The sequence below is a fragment of the Podarcis pityusensis genome (assembly GCF_964106645.2).
Source record: "Podarcis pityusensis genome assembly, chromosome: 4".
Classification (NCBI taxonomy): Eukaryota; Metazoa; Chordata; class Lepidosauria; order Squamata; family Lacertidae; genus Podarcis; species Podarcis pityusensis.
Genome location: NC_138027.1, coordinates 97,253,557 through 97,275,813, shown reverse-complemented (window position 1 = coordinate 97,275,813; position 22,257 = coordinate 97,253,557). Strand labels below are relative to the sequence as shown.

Here is a 22,257-nt window from a genome sequence, read left to right as displayed (position 1 = left end):
TCATCTTCCTTGCACTGCCTTCCCCCAACATGCCCTATGGCAACCCCCTTTTTAAACTGACAGAGTTTGTAAGACAATTGATCAAAGGGAGGAATTAAAAATGCCAAGGGCTGTGGCCAAACACTTTTGTGTGCATGGTATATTTATCTGAATCCCAGCCTCTTATTTTCACATTAAATAGTGGTGTGGTGTTTGTTTTCCAGAACTATGAAGCAGAGCGAAGAAATCGGTCAGAACTAGAAGTCAGATGTCAGCGTTTAACACTTGAACTAGCTGATACGAGGCAAATGATTCATCAAGGAGATTATAGACAAGAGAATTACGATAAAGTAAAAGGGTAAGTGTGTCGTTAGTAAAGAAAATTATAGAAGGAGCTCTCATATTGACTTGGATCAAAGGTAATGGGTTATATCCAATGGTGCCTGTGAACAAGGAGAATGTTCCAATAAGTATCTTGTCTTGTACTGGGGCTACTTTGAGCTAGCAAAGAAGGGTGGATACTTGGAGACCACCAAACATGTTTGGAACTATAAAACAAGAGAATGAGTGTATCAACCAGGGAGCTTTGCAGGGCTTTTGCAGATTGTTGCTGTGTTACACAAGCATGGGAAAGTGATGACACTGCATTTTGCAATGTGAAATGATATAAAAGCGCAAGGTAAATGAGATTCTTGAACTCAGCAGGGTCCAAATTAATGTACACAAGACTTACTGTAACTTAATTTGGGCTCCACTGATGAAAGAATATCTGAAGGACTGTTGGTGTTAGATTTGCACAGGAAGCATAGATTACAGAAGCAGTCAAGGGTTTGAGGGGGACATTATTTTATAGTACTCTCATTTTCCCCCCCAACAGCGAGCGTGATGCATTTGAACATGATTTTTCAGAGCTTCGAAGAAAATATGAAATATTGGAAGTATCACACAAAGCACTAACCAAAGAAAGAAATGATTTATCAAAAGAGGTGAGATCTTCATATCTAATTTGACATTTATCCGAAACATTTATTCAAAATGTACAAAGGCCCAAATTAGAATTTTCTCCCCCCCTTTTTTTTACACTTATATTTGATATATACCTGGAGTAGTTTACTGCAGGCACCCCCAAACTCGGCCCTCCAGATTTTTGGGACTACAACTCCCATCATCCCTCACTAACAGGACCAGTGGTCTGGGATGATGGGAATTGTAGTCCCAAAACATCTGGAGGGCCGAGTTTGGGGGTGCTTATTCTACAGAGTTTGGATCTTTATGGTGCAACAAACTGCTTGTCAATCCAGTTCATGAGCTAGACATCCCTTCTTTGCCAATCTCTTTCCAAATATTAACTGCCTGAAACTCCACCAGCCATCCTTTGACACGTAGCTTTCTTTGATTCTGCCTTTTAGGAGTATCAAACAGCGTTATCATTGTTCATGATTTAGATACCTCATTCTTTTGTCACCTCTTTGCAGTCACACCTAATAGGTTCTGTGCCTACCCAGAACCACATTTGGGAAACTCGGAGAGTGAAAGGATGTGTATTCTTCTTCTGGTATTTCTTGAATAACTGAGATTCACCAAATAGTGTTGTTTCTATAGAATGGATAAGGGAGATGCAAAGGAATCTATTTGAATCCCATCATTTCACTGCTGAAATCTATATATCAAGGGGGGGAAGCATGTGGGCGAGGGGAAGAACAAAGAGACACTCAACTGTAAAACATAATAAAATTTATAAATTTTGATTATAATTTGTATATAGGCAAATTATTTGTATATAATTTTGTGTATAAATGATACTTTTTTAGACTTGGAATGAGTCATACAGTGGTACCTTGGTTTAAGAAAAGCTTAGTTTATGAACAACTTGGATTAAGAACGCTGGAAGTAGGTGTTTTGGTTTGTGAATTTTGCCTTGGAAGCAGAATATGTTCCGCTTCCTGTTGAGTGTGTTCCATTTGTAAACTGAGTCCCCCGCTGCTATGGGGAAACATCTTGGTTTAAGAACGCTTTGGTTTAAGAATTGACTTCCAGAATGGATTAAGTTCGTAAACCAAGGTACCACTGTATATATAAATTACATTGTACTGCATGCAGGGATAAACAGTGTGCTGCCACAGCAATATATGTACCTAAAGAGCAAGGAATGAGTACAAATGCAAATCTAGGTTGTTCAGTTAAGAGAAGTGTGTCATCCATTGCAATGAGGAGATTCAGAATTGCATCTTGTTTTCTTAAACCACCCTGGAAGCTCTGTTAAATATAAATATTCACAGTGGTACTCAGCTAAGTCATACAGAGTTGAGCAATTGAAATCAGGGGGTGGTAGTCAACTAAGTTTTACTCAGAATAGACTCGTTAAATTTAATGGAATAATTTAGTTGTGCTCATTCATTTCAGAGAGTTGACTCTGAGTAAACCTTTGTTGAATACTACTCAGTGACCTTGCATCCAACAGTTTCAGTGGATCCACCCTGAGTGTGACTAACATCTATAAATCTTTTAAATAAAATAAGAAAAAACTAACCTGGGAGGTGGGGGTTGTACTGCAGACTGCCTGATTTTATCATAGCTATTTTGTATATAAAGGTTGCAGCTCTACAGCAGTCTGTTACCTTACTGCAAAAAGATAAGGATTACCTCAACCGTCAAAACATGGAGCTTAATGTTCGCTGTGCTCATGAAGAAGATCGCCTTGAAAGGCTTCAGGTTCAGCTAGAAGATGCTAAGAAGGCCAGAGAAGAAATTTATGAGAAATATGTCACATCCAGGTACACAGTTTTGTTAATTCATTCAACAAATGATTCATGGCAGTAGACTATTGTTGGGTTGGACAAAATTATTTACAGTAAACATAATGTTTTTGGTCAGTTGATCAGATTTCCCCAGAAACAATCAGTTGAAATCAAATTATGTTGTAGTGTTCTCAGGTTTTAGTTTCTACATACAGAAAAATCTTAAAGCAGCTGTGAGACCTTTATAAAACTTAAAACAATAATTTTACATTATCACTAGAGGATTTACAGTCAGAAATTAAGCCTGTTAATATTTTCCTCAGGTTGCACTATATTACTAAAACTAAGACTACAGCGGTACCTCTGGATGTGAATGGGATCCGTTCCGGAGCTCCGTTCGCATCCTGAAGCGAACTCAACCCGCGTCTGTGTGTGCACGGGTCGTGATTCGCCGCTTCCACGCATGAGCGTGATGTCATTTTCAGCGTCTGCGCATGAGCAAGCGGCGAAACCCGGAAGTAACCACTCCGTTACTTCTGGGTTGCCGCGGAGCGCAACCTGAAAACGCTCAACCCGAAGCTGCTTCAACCCGAGGTATGACTGTATTAAGGTAAAGGTAAAGGGACCCCTGACCATTAGGTCCAGTCGTGACCGACTCTGGGGTTGCGGCGCTCATCTCGCTTTATTGGCCGAGGGAGCCGGCGTTTGTCTGCAGACAGCTTCCGGGTCATGTGGCCAGCATGACTAAGCCGCTTCTGGCGAACCAGAGCAGCGCACGGAAATGCTGTTTACCTTCCCGCTGGAGCCGTACCTATTTATCTACTTGCACTTTGTGCTTTCGAACTGCTAGGTTGGCAGGAGCTGGGACTGAACAACGGGAGCTCACCCCGTCGCAGGGATTCGAACCGCCGACCTTCTGATCGGCAAGTCCTAGGCTCTGTGGTTTAACCCATAGCGCCACCTGCCTCCCATGACTGTATTATGATGCCTTTAATGTTTGATTAAACAATCCACTCTAGTTTAAAAAAATCTTCAAGTAGCTTAAGATCAGTGATACAATAATGTTTTATTTTGCATCATTAGTAGTAAAGCTCCTGTGGACTTATTTGCAATTCTATAGCATGTCACCAATATCAGTACAAAATAACTTACATATGAAAGGGAATATTTGTGAATTCTGAACGAGTATTGGTTCAGTTGGTAACAACATATATGCAGGAATCTGCTACTGCTTAAGGGATGGCAACTCTTCTTATCATTTTAGCTAGTAGCTGAGCTCAGGCTCGGGTTGGCAGTAGGCCAAAAGGAAGACGTATATAACAGAGAGCAGTTCTTTTTATCTAGGAGTAAAAAAGCAATGGTTCTTCTCAGTCGGTGAGATCCAACATCACATTTTCTTCCGAGGGTCCCCCCAACCCAACCTTGGAGGCAGAATGGGAAGTCCTGGTTGCACGAGCAGAATGCCACCGTTTGATAAATCTTACTGGGCGATAAGCAACTCAAAAGGGATAATACAAAGAAAGCTGCAGGGTTTTTTTTAACTTGCTTTGCTTTTTTTTTAATAAAGAGACCATTACAAAACAGAATATGAAAACAAACTGCATAATGAATTGGAACAAATAAGGCAGAAGACATCTCAAGAAATACAACAGCTTCGAACAGCTACAAAGGAAATGTATGAACGTGAAAACAGGTGGGTAACTACTTTTAGAAATATTGGAACATAAAAACAAATAAGGAAGGAAAATACCTTGCATTTGGTGCTTGATAATTCTGAAACGCATTTTAGATCCTCATTTTTACTCATCACTATGGCTTCTCGAAGCTACCAACATGAGCTTGACCAAACTGCGGGAGGCAGTGGAAGACAGGAGTGCCTGGCATGCTCTGGTCCATGGGTCACGAAGAGTCGGACACGACTAAATGACTAAACAACAACAACATGGCTTTTCTCTGTGCCAGCATTGGTCTAGAATGCACCCGGAAGAGGCTATGTTGTGGATTTGTCTCCCGTGACCCTCGTTTCTGATGACGAGGCACACTGCAACAGTTCCCACACCAAAATATTTTTAGTTGGAATAGCAAAAGCAACCTTCTGTTTCATTCACATGTAAGACAGATCATGCTGTATCATTAATGAGCCACAATGAGCCTTCGGCTCATTTTTAGAAGTCTTACTTTCTGTCACTCCTTGTTACCTTCAAAATCCTTTTTTTCTAAAATCCCTCTTTTAGACAGTGGTGGCAGAGCTAATGGAAGTTTAGTTCAGAACACGGTGCTGCCTCTGTGAGAGAATATGATCAAACTCTTCTATATAATAATCAGGTTCTTATGTGTGTGCATGGTTCCTGAAATAAGAACATACAAATTATGACAGGTAGTAATGCAAAGAGAATGCAGCAGGTTTGTGCAATCAACTGCATTTGCATGAAATGAAGTTTTAGGTTTTAAATAGCCTTATGTTGACTTGTGAAAGCTAAGGAACTGATACGTAGTATTTAGTCCTCATTTCCCTTCTCTACCACCAGTCAGGTAAATTATACCAACTACTTATTGCATCACTGGGGTTAACAGAAAGCTTTGCTTCCCATGTACAGACTTGTATTGTGTTACATAAAACAGCTTTAAGGTCTGTTTGTTTATGGAGGTTTGACAGATGTAAAAATGTTTGCATGCAAAATAGCTAAAAATATTGGTCTGGAACCAGTTGGCAGAAATTTTGTTCTTCATCTTGAAGTTATGGTTTCTTGACTGCCAATTCCTGAATGTCTTTATGATATAAAAGAACATTTGTGAATAAGAATCTTGAAAACAATGCTTTATTTTTATCCCTGTTGGGACAAAAAGGGTGTGGTAAGCCAGTGAATCATTATATTTCTGTTCTTAAACTCGCACACGTTTTCTGTTGTTTAATGTAGCTATGTGCTTTGAAAATTTGCATCGTGTTATGAAACTCAAAGCAGGTTCTGCTTGTAGGCCTCTGAAGTGACTATCAAAGCTGTCACACTATAGTTGTTCAACTCTTACCCACCATTCCTAAACCTGCTAACTGGGAAATGAATGTGATTGAAAACTGAGCTACATTTACCGTATTTTTCGCACTATAGGACGCACTTTTTCCCCTCCAAAAATGAAGGGGGAATTTGTGTGCGTCCTATGGAGCGAATGCAGGCTTTCGCTGAAGCCTGGAGAGCGAGATTGCCTGTTCCCGCCAGGCTCAGAAGGCTTGCGGATAGCAGCAAGCTCCGTGAGCGAAGGCGAGGTTGCACGCAACCTCGCCCCCACTCCCGGACCCGTTCTGGGGGCTGGGGTCAGGGGAAGCTTGGGCTTCCACTGCCCCAGCCCCGCGGCTAAAAATGAAGCCAAGACAGCTAGCGGGATCCATCCTGCTCTCTGTCTTGGCTTCTTTGCTCTTTGGGGCTGGGGGGGGATATTTTTTTCCCCTTTATTTCCCCTCCCCCTAAAATCTAGGTGCGCCCCATGGTCCGGTGCGCCCTATAGAGCAAAAAATACGGTACATAGACGCATTTTAGTTTGGGGTGCTAATCATTCTGTCTCTGCTTATTTCCAGCACTTCTCTACATAGTGCTTCTCTAGACAAACACGCACTCTATTTTTCCACAACCCAGTACACTGCTGCAACATGCAATCCTTAGGCCACATAATTAAGTTCGGATGCTTGGCAAATGTCAACTTTTGCAGAGCTGGAACTTGCTTTTAACCCAACTTGCAACATTCTATACTCTTCATTTACCACCACCCTTCTCAGACAGAGTAACGGCAACAAATACAATGGCAATAAAATGGTGGAGGCTACATTGATAGGACCAGAAGGAAATAATGGCACATTGTTACAGGCTGGAGTTCTAGGTCTGCCTAGCCTACAGCTACAGGGTTCCCTCCACTTGGAAGGACAATCACACAAGCATACTGACAGACTCTTGGTTGGGTTAACTTTGAACAAGGGCTATTGTTTTCCTTGATGGCAGCAGGTTAAATTTAATTGAGAAGGAGTGGAGCATGATTCACACAAGGTACAGTGGAGATGTAACAGGGCCCTGAGGAGACAGGTGCTTCTGACACAAACAGAGGCAAGCAAAACTGAGGAGAAGAAAAGGCACTAAGACAACTGGGGAGGGAGAAACCACAGGAGCTCTTTTCTCCCTGACTAAGGCACATGAAGACACAATGACACAATGCACAGACAAAAGAACAGGATATGGTGTTTGAAAGATCTGCTTCAAGCAGGAAACTGACTCCAGAGGAGGGAGACAGAACAACTCCTTTGGAGTGACAATGCTTCCCGCTTTTGAATGCTAGGGGGGACACAATCCCACTTGTAGGCATCTTAGCGCCCAGTCAGAAACACCTTTCAGGTAAGACTAGCAGTCCCATTTCCAGCACCAGTTTTGAAATAATGAGGTGACTTTCATACAAACAGACTTTCAAATTACATACTTGAGCTTGCAGGAAGAAGTCAATCAACTCAAGGAACAACAGTTTTCTGCATTGAAAACAACAGATCTAGTGACATAAGCTGAGGTGCACTTTAGTCCCCAAAAAAAGAACATGCTCTTGAAAAAGTAGCTGCTATGGATCAATATCTTTACATAGCAGTTCAAGGATGTAGCAGAAGAGTCTTCAACTCCTTTCGAAGCTGCAGGAATCATTTTATCAGTGCATGATCTTTAAAGAAAAGTGTTTGGTTCTTTGCGACTATAGCTTTTGCAAGAATAGCTAAAATAAATCCCTTGCAAACAGTATTCCCAGCTAAAGTAATATTTCACTTTGTATCATTTTGTAAGCCTTTTCTGACAGGCCTGTGTTACCTTTTCAGCCAGTCTCAGGACAGTCAGCATCTAATATAATATGAATAGATAGAAAAATCCTTATTTACACTCAACCCATCATACTGTCGCCAGTTAAAGTAGACTTGACTGGGCAAGATTACCCAGGCACAGCCTGACTCCCTCCCTCGGCAATCTTCGCGGAGCTCTGGCCCAATGGTTGCCAGTGGCTTGAATTAATTAATTTTATAACGAATGATTTTAGACTGTTGTTTATGCTGTACTTTTGTACTGTTTTATTGTTGTTAGCCGCCCTGAGCCTGGCTTCGGCTGGGGAGGGCGGGATATAAATAAAATTTATTATTATTATTATTATTATTAATGATGTAACTCAGTATAAGGCAGCTTCATATGTTCATAAAACATATGCAAAACACTCAACATCATGCTGCTGGAAAATGGGCAAAATGATTAAAGGAAGGAAAGAGAATAAGCTCACTGTTTTTTGAGGAAAGAAGGCGGAACCCAGAAAGTTTGTCTCCTTAGCTCATTAGCATTACATATATTTGTGAAAGATACAGAATGTTTTGCTGACGTAAAGCCATATGCATTAGATCCTTTCCCAAGGATAATATAAGATCCCTTTTTCTGGTTTGAGGCAAAGCAAATTTCTCTCAAGGGATTGTTATAACATCCCTTGCAATGTTCTTGAAGATTCCTCTGGGCTTATAAATGTTGCGTTGAGCCATTTTACACATATTACAAAACAGCAAACCTAGATTTGACACTGAGTGCAAAGGCATTATTGGCACCCTACTGAGTGTTACATGTTTGCAAATAACTGTTTGTTGCATTCAATGTTACTTTCTTTGCATTTAAAATACTTTAAAGTGTACACTTAGAAAATGTGATGTGTGAATCAATCCTAGTAAGATTAAGAATCAGAGTAGGGTGTACACCTAAAAATTTACACAAATGCACCTGAAGTGACTTAGAGGATACATATTTGATTGTTCATTTAATGAATGCTCTGCTGTTCTATTTATTTATTTGTTGTTGGAAATATACAAATCAGCCTTGTCACAATGGAAAGTGTTCCTCAGTTGCATCTCACTTGATATTTTTGAATCCCTTTGTGTTTTGTTTTTAGTTTCCCTGTTTCTTGTTGCTGTTGTTCACTGGCTTAGTTGTAGTTTTCCCATTATTATTATTTGGCAGATGAGCACACACCATTATTCAAAGAAAGTAAAAACAGACCTAACCATCTATAACTTTTGACCATAAAATGTTTTCCTCTGAGAATTTATTTTATTTTTTAGATACAGACCATTTTAAAATGGTAAATTGTTAGGAAAATTCTCCTCATGAAATGGTATTTGAAGGCCTGTACAACATTTGTACATAAGGCAACAGAGTCTGACTTTTTCATCTTGTAGTAGTTACATAAATCTGCACCACTTTTAAATTTTCTGTTTTATAGGCAAGGGATGTTAATAGTAAAATCAGTGAGGCGGTGTTTGGGATGAGGGTGAACACCCCCCCCCATCATGGCCAGTGGTGAGGGATGTTCCAGTAAAACATTTGGGGGGTGCCAGAATGGAGAAGGTGGATCTAAAACATAATTGTCATGAAGTGTTTCATTTGATTATTATTTTACACAATGACATCTAGCATACCACATCAGAATAAACAGCATTCGCATGAAATATTTACCACATGACAATGATATGGTAAAGTCACTTTGTGAAGCAGCACCCACATCAAAAAGTAATGTGAGAATTGAGCCTAGTGTTTCAAGCTTAAAAGCCTTATAGCTAAATGAGAGCTGCTTTTTGATCTAAAAATAGCAATTGTTAATGCAGCATTTCTCCCCCTCAAAAGAAACAATGAAACTTCAAAGGTGAAATCTCTGAACAACTGCCATGTTAAAACACATATTCATAAAATAGGTGAATATTTGATATTATGAGCATAAATTTAATATAGGAGCTAGGGCTTAAGAAAGTTTAGGTCTCAAATTAGGAAGAACTAAGAATAGTAGGGCTGTGATACAAATATTTTAGCATGAAAGGGGTTTTTCAGTAGCTTTGATAAGCTTTAACATTTCAGCCTTCATTCTGGGAACAGTATGTTCTTCAATCAGCCAATCAGATTTGTGATGGCATTACGGAAAACAAGTGAAATTTATTCAGAGTGAGGGTAATTCATCCTGAATTGCATTGCCCTCACTCTGAATTAGGTTAGTTGCCTCCCGTGATGTTATCACATAGCCACTTTCAACCAATCAGCACTATAGACTCAGAATATGAGTCTAGCTGGCACCAATTGATGGACTACGCAGAATTAGACAAGCTAACAGGAAGGATCCGAGACCGGCGGGACCAGAGGTTTACCAAAGACTGGACTAAATTTACTGAGTATCTGAAAAGTATTTGTGATGATCAGAACACCCCCCCCCCCCCAATCATGGCCAGTGGTGAATATTAAGAAATATTGTAAAAATGGAAAGGGAGAAATGATTTGTTAGAAAAGGTAAAGGCAATATTAAGTTAAGAATTGCAGGAGAAATAATCAAGACGGAAGGCTATCAGAGATGCTGAAGGAAGTCCAAACAAGGACATATGTATAATAATTTGTGTGGTATGCTTTAAAAAAATTTGTATGCTAAAAATAATAAAAAATATTATTTTAAAAAATGAGTCTAGCTGGCACCTGAGTGAGTAAGGGGATTGCAATTGTATTACTACTACCTACTCTTGGGGGGGGGGCGTATTTAGTTATCAGGCAAGGGTATAAGCCACCAAACACCAAAATGGTACCACAGTGGTATACATTAAAATAAATACCACAATCCTAAACAAAGCAAAAACGCCTAATTGTTTATACCATCTAGAAAAATTGTTTATATTTTATTGGATGCTTCACAACCTATGTCGGTTGCCAGTCTGACCTCAGTGATAAGTGTGCTCCACAGGGCAGGTGACACTGTACTGAAATAGGCAATCCAGAATACCATACAATGAATCTCAGGTCCATGTGACACTACAGAGTTATAAAAATGTCTAAAATTCACACACACACCCCAATTCCAAGTCAGCCCTAATAAATACAGAGTATATAAAATGAAGTATATGTTATATGTGCATTCATTTAAAGAAAAAAAGCATTGTCTACCGGTACAAGGATTTCTATATCATAGGTCATATGCCATATTTTGTACAGTATAGATTGAAGATGTATACCGTATCTGCCTGTCTGGTTAGAGTTGTTCCAGCGAGGACTTGAGGAAAATGTGGCGATGGCCCCTGCCTTGGGTGGTTAAAAAATATATTGGTTATCTTCACACATGGTATCAGTGTATTATCAGTTGATGCTAATTATGTTAGGTAAATGGAACCTTCATATATATTACACACAAACACACACATTTGACTCCAGAAAACAGGAGGGGACGGTTTCTTTCATACCTTGGCAAGAAAATGCTAGCCTAGATGGACAAGGATGTGATCTGCACAGCAATTCCACATTGTGACTTGGGACCAAATCCATCTCTTTGGCCTCCTTTGCCCACTTGTGGCTTCACGGTACACTTGCTAGACCCTGTTTGTGGTTTCTCTCTACCCTTCTTGCCCACAGTTTCCAACTATTTTACCATTTCCCTTTTTCATATAGCCTTCTTCCAGGTATCTTCTATCCCCTATCCTTTATTGCTGTAGTTCCCTGATGTTAACTTGTCTTATCTTGAAGACCTTACCATTCTGCTTCTCAGCTTTTAGATGCTAGGTCTTTCCAGTTACTACTAGCAAAATCTCATTGCTTCCCTGTTCCTGAGCTCTTTGTGAGTTTCCTTTCCTACACCCCTGCAAAGTTCTACTCTCTGACAGATCTGTTGCTATTACACCTACCCTTTCAACAAGCCTTCAAAGTGGAGATCTTTAATCCCAATTTGTATCTGCATTAGATTGGAATCGGTTTTTATATAAGTAATGAAGTTGTATGGTTTTTATTGTTGATGGTGTTGTTAATCTTTTTGAGATATTTCATAGGAAGCGATTCATAAATGGAATTAATAAGCTAGTATTCTATCTATATACATAACAGAAGTTTCTATGAAATTTTGAGGGGATTGGTGGACGAAGCATGGAAAGAAAAACGTACGCACATAACCAGATTTTCCCCTGTTGGAGCTCAGTTACAGAAAAACTAGATCAGTACCATAACTTGTGAAAATATACTAGAGAATAAAAGGAACATTTACTCTGAAACACTTTTGAATTTCAGAAATTTAAGAGAAGCCAGAGATAATGCTGTGACTGAGAGAGAAAGAGCTATTGCAGCTGAAAAAGATGCTTTAGGAAAACATGAGCAGCTTTTAGAACAGTAAGTACGTTCACCTTTCTTTTTCCTTTCACATTTATTTAAAAAGAGACTTAAAACATTTGTACAAATAAAGTTGAGGTTTCTGGTTTCAAACTACTTGTTCAGAGGTGTCACTGTGCTTGACAGCTTGAGCTTGTCTTTTCACCCTGTCCAGGCTGTCATATTTAGATCTCTGACAAGCTAACTAGTGTAAATTGTTATTGGGAGCGAAGAATTGGAAAAGCCAAGTTTCTAGTAAACCATTTGAAAATTTAGCAGAAAAAAGTAAACTTCCCAACGAATGTATATTTTCCTGAACTGTAGTTTGGTAGTTGTTGTCTTTATTGGCATCTTGAATCCATTAGCAAAGATTAGAGATTTCCTTTGGCTCTCCGTGCTAAGCTGTGGAACATTCTGTTTATTGACAATATGGACATACTGCACTACAACTGTTAATTTGTCTGCATAACAACCTTTTTTAGGTAGTTAACTGCTGTCTCTGTCCCGCTCTTTTAGTCATTCAACCTCATGGCTCCTTGTTCTTAGCTCCTTCAACCTTAGAGCCCCTTTTCTCACTCAGCTTGCCAGCTGGAAATTCTTACCAGATAGGAAGTCAGAAGTCACTTATTGCTTCATTCATAAGGCTGTTATATCAGTGTTACGATAAAATCTGTGCTACAGCTTTTGACACAGCAGTCATGCTATTGAACTCTTCTCTTCTCTTCTCTTGAGAAAGAACTTGGCAGACAGTCTTGGTTTATTGTCGGTCATTTTCATATTTGTCATGAGATTTTCATAAGACTGCAAGTGGTGACATAAAAGTGTAGCATCTTTTATTACTGACTAACATCACTTGGCTTTTGATGTGAAAGTAAATCCATTTTGAAATTTTATGACAGATGTTAATGACAGTTTTGTGCTTATGTGAAAGCTTTTTATATCAGTAAGCTTCTTTTTTAAAGAATATATACTAATATGTTTTTGGTCTCTGGTCTCTTTCTAAAGTGTGACATGTCTTATTTGATTTTCTTGCATATAAAGCAGTAAAGAGTATAAATTAATGATTAGGATGTCTCAACTGAATTAGGTCAAAATAAAATTACGACATATAAGGTTGTTAATATATTATTAAACTTGAAATCAGCATTTCTGGGAAAGATGCTTATACGTACTTTGGTTTTTAGCAAATTGTCCATTAAAAATAATATCTGTAGTCATTTTATCATTAAACAAAGCACTTCTGGATTAACCTTGTATTTTTGCTGACTTTTATCAAACATATCCCGTATTTGCTCATGCAATGTGACTTCTCCTTCTTCTTCGCTCCCCTGCAGCCAGCTCACCGGTCAGATTTGTTTGTTTGTTTGTGTGTGTGTGCTCGCGCCACAGGGGAAGGGTGCTGGAAGAGGGAAAGGAGAAAGTGGAAGTCGTGATGCGCCAGGGGATTTCTATTGTGCAACTGTGTGGTTGTTGATGTCAGCCATTGTTTGCTAACTTGTTTCATTTCCCCCATACATTCATATCTTAAAATAATTTAGAGCATAGGTATCCCAAAGACCCATGGTCATACGGAGGGGAGAGGGCAGAACCAAAGGGAAAGGAAGTGTTAATTATTTGAAGCCATCCTGATTCAACAGGATTAGATGTAACATGCAGCCAAATCAATAAATAACATTTCTTTGTATGAGCACGTACTTGGGGTGTTCAGGACTGATCAAAAAGACAAAAGTGTATTGTTGCTAACCAAGCCCTAGTTACCAATGTTGGTATAATCTGAAACTTCCAAACATATTTGTTTATACAAAGTATATGGAATGTTGCCTAGCCTGACTGGCAGTTAAGAAATGCCTCTGGCAAACCATGTGATGAAGAGTGTAACTAACACCTAATTTTCTAGTGAGTGCAATTATTATAACTTTATTCTGGTGACTAATAAATCAGTTTCTTAGTCCAATACCTGTTTATAAAACAGAAACAAAATTAGCATCATAATTGAACAGTAACTCTGCATATTTTAAAACTCAAACATAGATTTTAAAATCTGCTCTTTTTAGTTATAGAATCTTGTCTTTTTCTGAAGTAATTGATCGCTTACATCAGCCCGAAAAGCTGTTTTCTCTGTGCTTATGCAATTGCAAAAACTATTGCTTACGGCGAATCACAAGTTCCAGAAAAGGAAAATATCCGTTGATGTAAGGTGTAAGGCAACGTAAGGCAAACACTAATTAGGAAAAATAAATTATTAGCCAGCAAATGATTAATAGGAAACATACTACCCCAGAACCACCCCAAAAAGGCAATCCAGGGTTGGGAGACTCTTGAGCAAGGTGTGGCACAGAGGGCTGCAGATGGATGGGAGATCTGGTGTAAATCATGGGACCCTTCCTCCTTTGTGCAACTGGAAGTGCTGTCCTGCATGCACTAAACATGTTTCAATCCAAGCTGGTGACCACTTCATGAGCTATCAAGCTCCACAATGTGTGTTCAACTGTAAAAAGGTAAAGGGACCATTAGGCCCAGCCATGGACGACTCTGGGGTTGCAGCGCTCATCTTGCTTTATTGGCCGAGGGAGCCAGCATACAGCTTCCGGGTCATGTGGCCAGCATGACTAAGCCGCTTCTGGCAAACCAGAGCAGCACACGGAAATACCGTTTACCTTCCCGCCGGAGCGGTACCTATTTATCTACTTGCACTTTGACATGCTTTCAAACTGCTAGGTTGGCAGGGACTGGGACCGAGCAACGGGAGCTCACCCCATCAAGGGGATTCAAACCGCCAACCTTCTGATCAGCAAGCCCTAGGCTCTGTGGTTTAGACCACAGCACCACCTGTGTCCCCGTGTTCAACTGTAGCTATGCATTTAAACATGTATACTTTATAGGTTACAAATGCATCACAGACCCCATCAAAAAGGTGTAGCATTGTCATATGGAATATCTTCTTAGAACTTCAAAATGCAGTGGACCTCCGGATACGAACTTAATTCGTTCTGGGAGTCTTTACGTACCCCGAAAAGTCCACAACATGAGGCACCGCTTCTGCGCATGCGCATGGCACGATAGAGCACTTCTGCGCATGCGTGTGCGGCGAAACCCAGAAGTATACACTTTCGGGTTTGCCACGTTCGCAACCCAAAGGTAACGTAACCCGACAGTCCGCTGTAATTGTAAAACTATGTTTGAAACTGTGGGCAGACTTTTAAGCATGCTGTTTATTTTTTATCTTTATTTATTTATTTCATAAAATTTATACACCACTTGAGTGGGGGAAAAACCCTTCAAAAATAAAAGAAGATCAAGAAAAATTTACAACAGTACTTTAAAACAGGCAAAAGTTAACATGCTAAAAGAGATTAAAACTACCTCAACTTCCTAAGCATCTATAATTGTTATAATGCTGTTTGGATAGTATGCCTTATGGACTATCACTGGACTAGTTTATTTGTTTCTTTAAAATACCAGTATACCACAATTCCATTAAAATTTTCAGAGCTGTTTACAACAATTATACATATATACAATTAAAACTACATAAAAATTTAAATAAGCGATCATTAATAATAATAATAATAATAATTTATTATTTATAACCCACCCATAACCCGCTGGGTTTCCCCAGCCACTCTGGGCAGCTTCCAGCAAGATATTAAAAAGACAGTAAAACATCAGACATTAAAAACTTCCCTAAACAAGGCTGCCTTCAGATGTCTTCTAAAAGTCAGATAGTTGTTTATTTCCTTGACATCTGATGGGAGGGCGTTCCACAGGGTGGGCGCCACTACTGAGAACGCCCTCTGCCTGGTTCCCTGTAATTCCGCTTCTCGCAGTGAGGGAACCGCCAGAAGGCCCTCGGCGCTGGACCTCAGTGTCCGGGCAGAACAATGGGGGTGGAGACACTCCTTCAAGTATATAGGGCCGAGGCCATTTGAATTGTGCTCGGAAACATACTGGGAGCCAGTGTACCAAGACTGGTGTTATATGTTCTTGGTGGCCGCTCCCAGTTACCATTCTAGCTGCCACATTCTGGATTAGTTGTAGTTTCTGGGTCACCTTCAAAGGTAGCTCCACATAGAGCACATTGCAATAGTCCAAGCGGGAGATAACCAGAGCACGCACCACTCTAGCGAGGCAGTCCGCAGGCAGGTAGGGTCTCAGCCTGTGTACTAACTATGGCAAGACATGTACTCCTTAACTGTCTCCATAAGCCTCCATTTATTTGTGAAACAGTCTGATCCTGAATCTAAAAGTTAAAGAAAAATCCATGCAGTCTGAAAATAGTGATACCTGCCTGCTATCCTGCCTTCATTCTACGATAAAGTAGCATTTGACTTTTCGACAAAAAGAGACCCTTTCGACTATTATTAATGGGACATGAATGCAGCATAGAAATTTTCGGCAATAGTGCAGAAGGAGCATCAACCTCTGACCTTGCTTTGCCTCAATGTTCCATAATGTCTAGTGTCTGTAGCTGGAACCTATCGCTTTGCTTTGCTTTGCTTTGGTTTTGCTTTCACAGTTTCTTTGGGCAACATTTATGGAAAATATCTCCACAAATAAAGCTGTCCCTGCCTCCCTTTGTGGGGTTTTTTGCCCTTGACAGTAAGGAAAACTGACTTGAGAAAATGTCCATGTAAGTACTGTGCCTATAAGAGGGTCTCTTGGAAGACTCGGAAGTCACACTGTCACAAATTCAAGGATATGTTTTCTGCACTCGGAACTCCCCAGCACTTCTGTGGTTTGGTTTTTTATTGCTTAAGAGGTGTAAGATGACTTGCTTTCACATTGGCTTCTGACTCAGAGTAGCTACCACTCTGGCAACACATTTACATACAGATGGACAAAGAACCCAAAATGCAACAGTACCAGGATTTGGCATAAAGTCTTTGCATCTCTCTTCTTTAAAAGAATGGTGTTTAACGCTTCCTCTCTAAAGACTGAGCTTAGAATCCAGAGGGCTGAGCTTTTGGCCTTGGCTTTAATCCAAGGCAAGATTCACCAACTGCTATTTTAAAAAGGAAAACAAAGGCTTATTAAAAAGCAGTGGGGCAAAAACTTGACCTGTAAAAAACAAAAGGAAGCATTTATTTATTATATTTATTTAACTCACCCCCTCCCCTCCGGTAATTTCAAATCAGTTTTCAAAGTGGCTTAGAGAAAAAGATAATAAAACCATGAAAGGAACAGCATCAACATGGCATCAAATGGCTAAAATCAACTAAATGTGTGTGCAAATGGCTGACACTTAAAACTTTTCATTCTAGGCACTAGATAAGCAGCTCTAGAGAGAGAGTTCCGTGATTGGGGTGTCTGTATTGAGAGGGCTCTCTCCTGGTGATATCTGATTGCTATGGCACCTGCAGAATGGTCTCCTTTGCAGAATGTTTTGCACAGGAAAGATGCCCCTCATATATGTATATTAACTTAGAAGTTGGAGACTCGCCAATATTATATTTGGTGGCTAATCAATTGGGCACTAACACCAAGCACATTGTTAAAACCAGTACAGTGGTACCTCGGGTTACATACGCTTCAGGTTACAGACTCCACTAACCCAGAAATAGTGCTTCAGGTTAAGAACTTTGCTTCAGGATGAGAACAGAAATCGTGCAGCGGCAGCAGGAGACCCCATTAGCTAAAGTGGTGCTTCAGGTTAAGAACAGTTTCAGGTTAAGTACAGACCTCCGGAATGAATTAAGTACTTAACTCGAGGTACCACTGTACCTTCTAAATCTGAGGCATGCTTCTGCATAGGCAGGCTCAGCAATCTTGAAGCAGATTAGCCATCTTAACAGAGGTGCAAAAAGGGAGGGCAGAGTTATTTGGCTGTATCCAGCTAAGGCCTACTCAAGAGTAGAGCAATTGAAATTAAATGAACCTAAGTTAGCCATTTCCATTAACTTCAGTGGGTCTACTCCTGAATAGTACTAGCATTGCATACTACATACAGAGAGATCCTTAATTAGTGAGCTTTTCGTTTTTATGTTTTAAGGAAAAATGTGTCCTGATCTAGGATAAACTGTGATGGATTGTTCTTCTAATGGCAAAAGACACAGTTGGACTTGGAAGTGTTTTATCTTCATTTTAAAATACATATTTTGACATGTACAGATGGACATTTCAAAACTTAACAATTTACAACTTCAGAAAAAGTTAGGGTGGCTCCCTGGTTAACCAGAGTGGAAACAAGACGATTTCAGTAGATACCAGGTTGTACATCTTGTGATGTTGCAGGACCTGTGAGTATCCCATGATTTTAAAATGACTAAATTGGAAGGCGGTTATGGTGTTTAAAATAGCATCAAGCTATATTTCTAGCTAATGTGCCTGTTTCTTCAACTTTTGCCAAAAAAATAATAATATGTTTGAAGATAAGACTGTTGAAGCTCAGTTTACTTCTGAGCCTAAGGAGACATAGATGAATAAAATATGCCCTGCCCAGCCACAGAAATGTGTGTGACTTGCTGGTTAAAAACAGTTAGTCTTGGTGATTTCTTTATTTTATTATTGATTGATTCAGATAATAAATCAGTAAAAGACACACGACAGTTATATCCTACCCTCATGGTAAAATTACTGGAGCACTTAAAATTTTAAAAGTTAACCTCAAGTTGTGAGCATATATATTTTTGAACATAGGGTGGTATACAGCTAAACAGTTCTGCTAGCACAAGGACTTTTAGCTACACAATGGAATGTCCCCATGCACCCTCTAAATCTGCTATGGAGGTTTTCTAGCCTTCTGGAGTAGATTTAGGGGGTGCACATAAGAAGAAGAGAAGATAGAGAAATTCCATTATACAACTAAAAGTCCTTGTGCTAGTGGAACCGTTTAGCTGGATACCACTCAATTTCTACATATTCTTATGTAGTATTCCCTATTATATACACTGCAGGTTAATCTTCCGATTATATTGCTTTATTTGCTGGGCTACCTTTTAGTGTATTTTTCATCTGTGCTGCTACTGGACTTCTTCAGTATTCTATGCCCTTCTTGATTTAATCCTTTGATTAGGACAATGCATCCTAGTGGTGATTTAACTTACTTTTCATAGCCCTTGAAATGCTTTTTAAAACAAATTGCGACTTGAAACTTCTGATGGTATATAATAGCAGCATGATTAACTCTTGTCTGTTTTCACAGCTATGTTTATGTTACTCTTTTAGCTGTTTGTTTATATTACCCTAGTAACATGTCCATCATTATGATAGGTGGAACAGACAAAGGGTCAGAGTGAATTCCTGTATATTGCAGGGACATGGGTTTTTTTATGAATGGAGTTGGCTCTTCCACCCTCCTGGTATCAAGAACATAGAGGCATCTCCAATAACAGCACTTTACTGTGTGTGTTTGTGTGTGTGTGTGTGTGTGTGTGTGTGTGTGTGTGTTTTTAAACTACCATATTTTTCGCCCTATAGGACGCACTTTTTCCCCTCCAAAAATGAAGGGGAAATCTGGGTGCGTCCTATGGGGCGAATGCAGGCTTTCGCTGAAGCTTGGAGAGCGAGAGGGGTCGGTGCTTCAGGAAGACATCCGCAGCCTAGGCAGCCTGCTTCCCGGAGCGCCGGGCGCGCTGATAGCCCTGAAGCAGAGCGCCCCTCGTGCCGGGCAGACATCCGCAGCGTGGGGAGCCCTGCAGGAGTTCCCCGCAAGGCTCCCCACGGTGCGGATAGCAGCCTGCCGCCCGGCGCGCAGGGCATCCTGAAGCAGAGCGCCCCTCGCGCCGGACAGACATCGGCCAGTCCCACAAGCTCGGGGGACAGCAGGGAGGCGCAGCGCCGCCATCCCGCTGTTCCTCAACCTGGTTCGGTTTCCCCGACCTGGTTTTGGGGGGGAAATAAAGGAAAAAAATTTTCCCTTTATTTCCCCCCCAAAAAACTAGGTGTATCCTATGGGACGAAAAATACGGTACATTCTAATCTTGATTTTCCTTCAAGGAATTTAGGATGGCACACATTATTTCTCTGTTTTCTTTCCTCTCCCCTCCCTGCCCTTTTTTGCCACCACACACTGCACTGGCTTTTTGTGTGACAGTGAGTGGCAGCAATGCACCTATAACAAACCAAGTAAAGATGTGTACTCAAGTTGGGGGACGACATTGGAATTAGGGTTAAATCTGTGCTTGCAGAAGTGGGTTATTGTCTCTCCTCCAGAGCTTTCCCAACTGCAGCCCATTTATTTTGTCGTGTAGAGCTAAATGGGAGCCCCGGAAGTGAATTGTAGAGCTTACAAAGAATTAAAAGCTGGAATTCTATTTGGAAAAAACAAACTCTGGGCCAATTAACTGAAGTAATGGTGCGTGTGTTTGTATAACCTGTTCAGTTTATTCTTCCTTGGGAAAATTTGCTCCCCTCTTTACTCTGATCTTAAGCAAAGCCATGGCAGTTCATAAAACTGCTGGATGCCATTTGATAATTTTAAAAACAATTTAAAGAAACGCTGCAACCATAAGGACTGTTTTGTAATGTCATCCTAGATCTGTGAATAAAAACAGCAGTGAAAACAGACACATTTTCCAGAATTTTAAATATTATGTTTACTGGAGCGGAAGTTCCATAAATTACTGCCAATGAAGTGTGAGTATGTTTCTCCCACTTGTAAATGAGCTTTTATTTCCTACAGTACATATTCTGCTGCCACAATGACTCATCTTATACATGTTTTAGTTTAACTCCAAAAACGTTTTAAATCTTGGCAGTGGTACTGGGATGTTGCACCCTGCTGTAGAAACTTAAAAATTTATGGTCAGTTGCAGCAATAACCAATGTTTGCTGGTGTTGATGTCTCCAGGTTATATAGAGTGATTATGAGAATATTTAAAAGAATTGTGCATTTGTTGTTTTCTGAACAAGACTTGATATGGTGGTGATTCTGTTCTCTGATCTGTCACAACTGGGCACTTGTTGACTCAGAAAATAAATGAAACAGTATTATCGGTTGCCCTCTCTCATTTATGCTAGATAACTCCTTGCACATGCTTACAGATAATTGGTAAATGGAATGAAAAATGGAATTCTGTATGGGAAAATGTTTAGAAGAGTTGCTACTATGGGACTGACGTAGTTGTGAGACACTTTACAAGTTTTAATATCTCCATGGTGGTCTGTAATGCTGGTGATAGATTTGTTTATGTGTCTACATTCAATTTTTTTTACAGCTAGCACCTTGATTCTACACACATTTACTTCTCAGTGTCCCATGGATTAGAGCTATTATAAGCATCTCAGTTTGCTTAGAATTGGAGCCTATAGAAATATCTGCTTGTGTAAGCATATTAATCAATAAAGGGCATTTTCTTTCAACTGAAGTTTTTGTTGTTGTTGTTCAACAGGTTTTTCCATTGGGAACGTTGCCAAGTTGTACTTTTTTATTGTTTAACCCAGGACTTACAACGTAGTGGAGCTCAACTTTCCGTCATGGCGTTATTTTCTTTCAAATGTTCCTAAGCCTGATGGCATCCCCTGTGTTCATAATCCTTTTGGTAATTTATCTTCTCTGGATATGCTTTCCCTGAGCTGATAAATGACAACTGCTTTGTGCCATTTTAACTACTATCCTTCCAAACCTTCACTGGTGACACATGAAAGCTCATCTTACTTATCATGGCTTTCGGACATGCACGATGTTGTAATTTGTATATAAGCACATGTGAATTCATCTCTATACTAGATGACTTCTACCCAGATTAATTTTGACAGTTTTGCAGTCTTTAACCTCACAAATGCCCCAAGTTTACTGCAGTGGAATAGTGCAGGTTTCAGGACCAATACAAACCTTCATTCTGAGACTGCACAGATTTCGTCAGAAGGCAAAGGAGGCTTCTAGTCATGTCCATTAGAATCTGGTGAAAATACTAAACAGTTTTGGGATGCAAAATTGAGAGGTTGAGGAAGCGTTGAACTGCTGTTTAGAACCTGTGATGTATTGAATGAAAGCCAGTAAACTGAAGCTCAGTAGATTATTTATTTATTTCATGTATAAGGTGATAGTTGTGTTGGTAAGTGGTACATTTGACCAGGAAGGTAGGCTTCTACCTGTTCAGGTACATAACCAGCCTGAGGTACTGTATTGCCACTGGCCTATAAAGCAGGTTCTTTCACTGAGCTGCAGTCCTTCCTATGTTGAATGCACCTCACTTCTCTTCTCCAGCGGTGGTAATAGACAAAAATAAAAGGGAACCTGTAGTGAGGGACAGTAAAGATTGTATTGGCTTTAAAAAATAATAATTCTCTCCCTTCCCCACTGCCTGCTCTGCCTTTTTATATGATGGTTCTTTGAAGGGACACGGGAGATGGCTTAATTTTGGCTCCCTTGTGCCGCAACACACACCCTGTATTTGTTACAGTCATCTCTTGGAAGTTAATGTCAGATCTCTATATACTTTATTTTTGTATCT

The 22,257-nt window shown here is 40.0% G+C and overlaps 1 protein-coding gene across 1 annotated transcript in view; it reads left to right on the top strand.

The window, feature by feature from the left end:
* The window catches only part of PIBF1 (progesterone immunomodulatory binding factor 1), an 80,781-nt gene that overhangs the window by 8,491 nt on the left and 50,033 nt on the right, over positions 1–22,257 (top strand). The window contains exons 6-10 of the mRNA XM_081003035.1: positions 204–337; positions 857–965; positions 2,572–2,753; positions 4,285–4,410; positions 11,786–11,884. Coding sequence (XP_080859161.1) covers positions 204–337; positions 857–965; positions 2,572–2,753; positions 4,285–4,410; positions 11,786–11,884 — 650 coding nt within the window. The remainder of the gene's footprint in view (positions 1–203; positions 338–856; positions 966–2,571; positions 2,754–4,284; positions 4,411–11,785; positions 11,885–22,257) is intronic.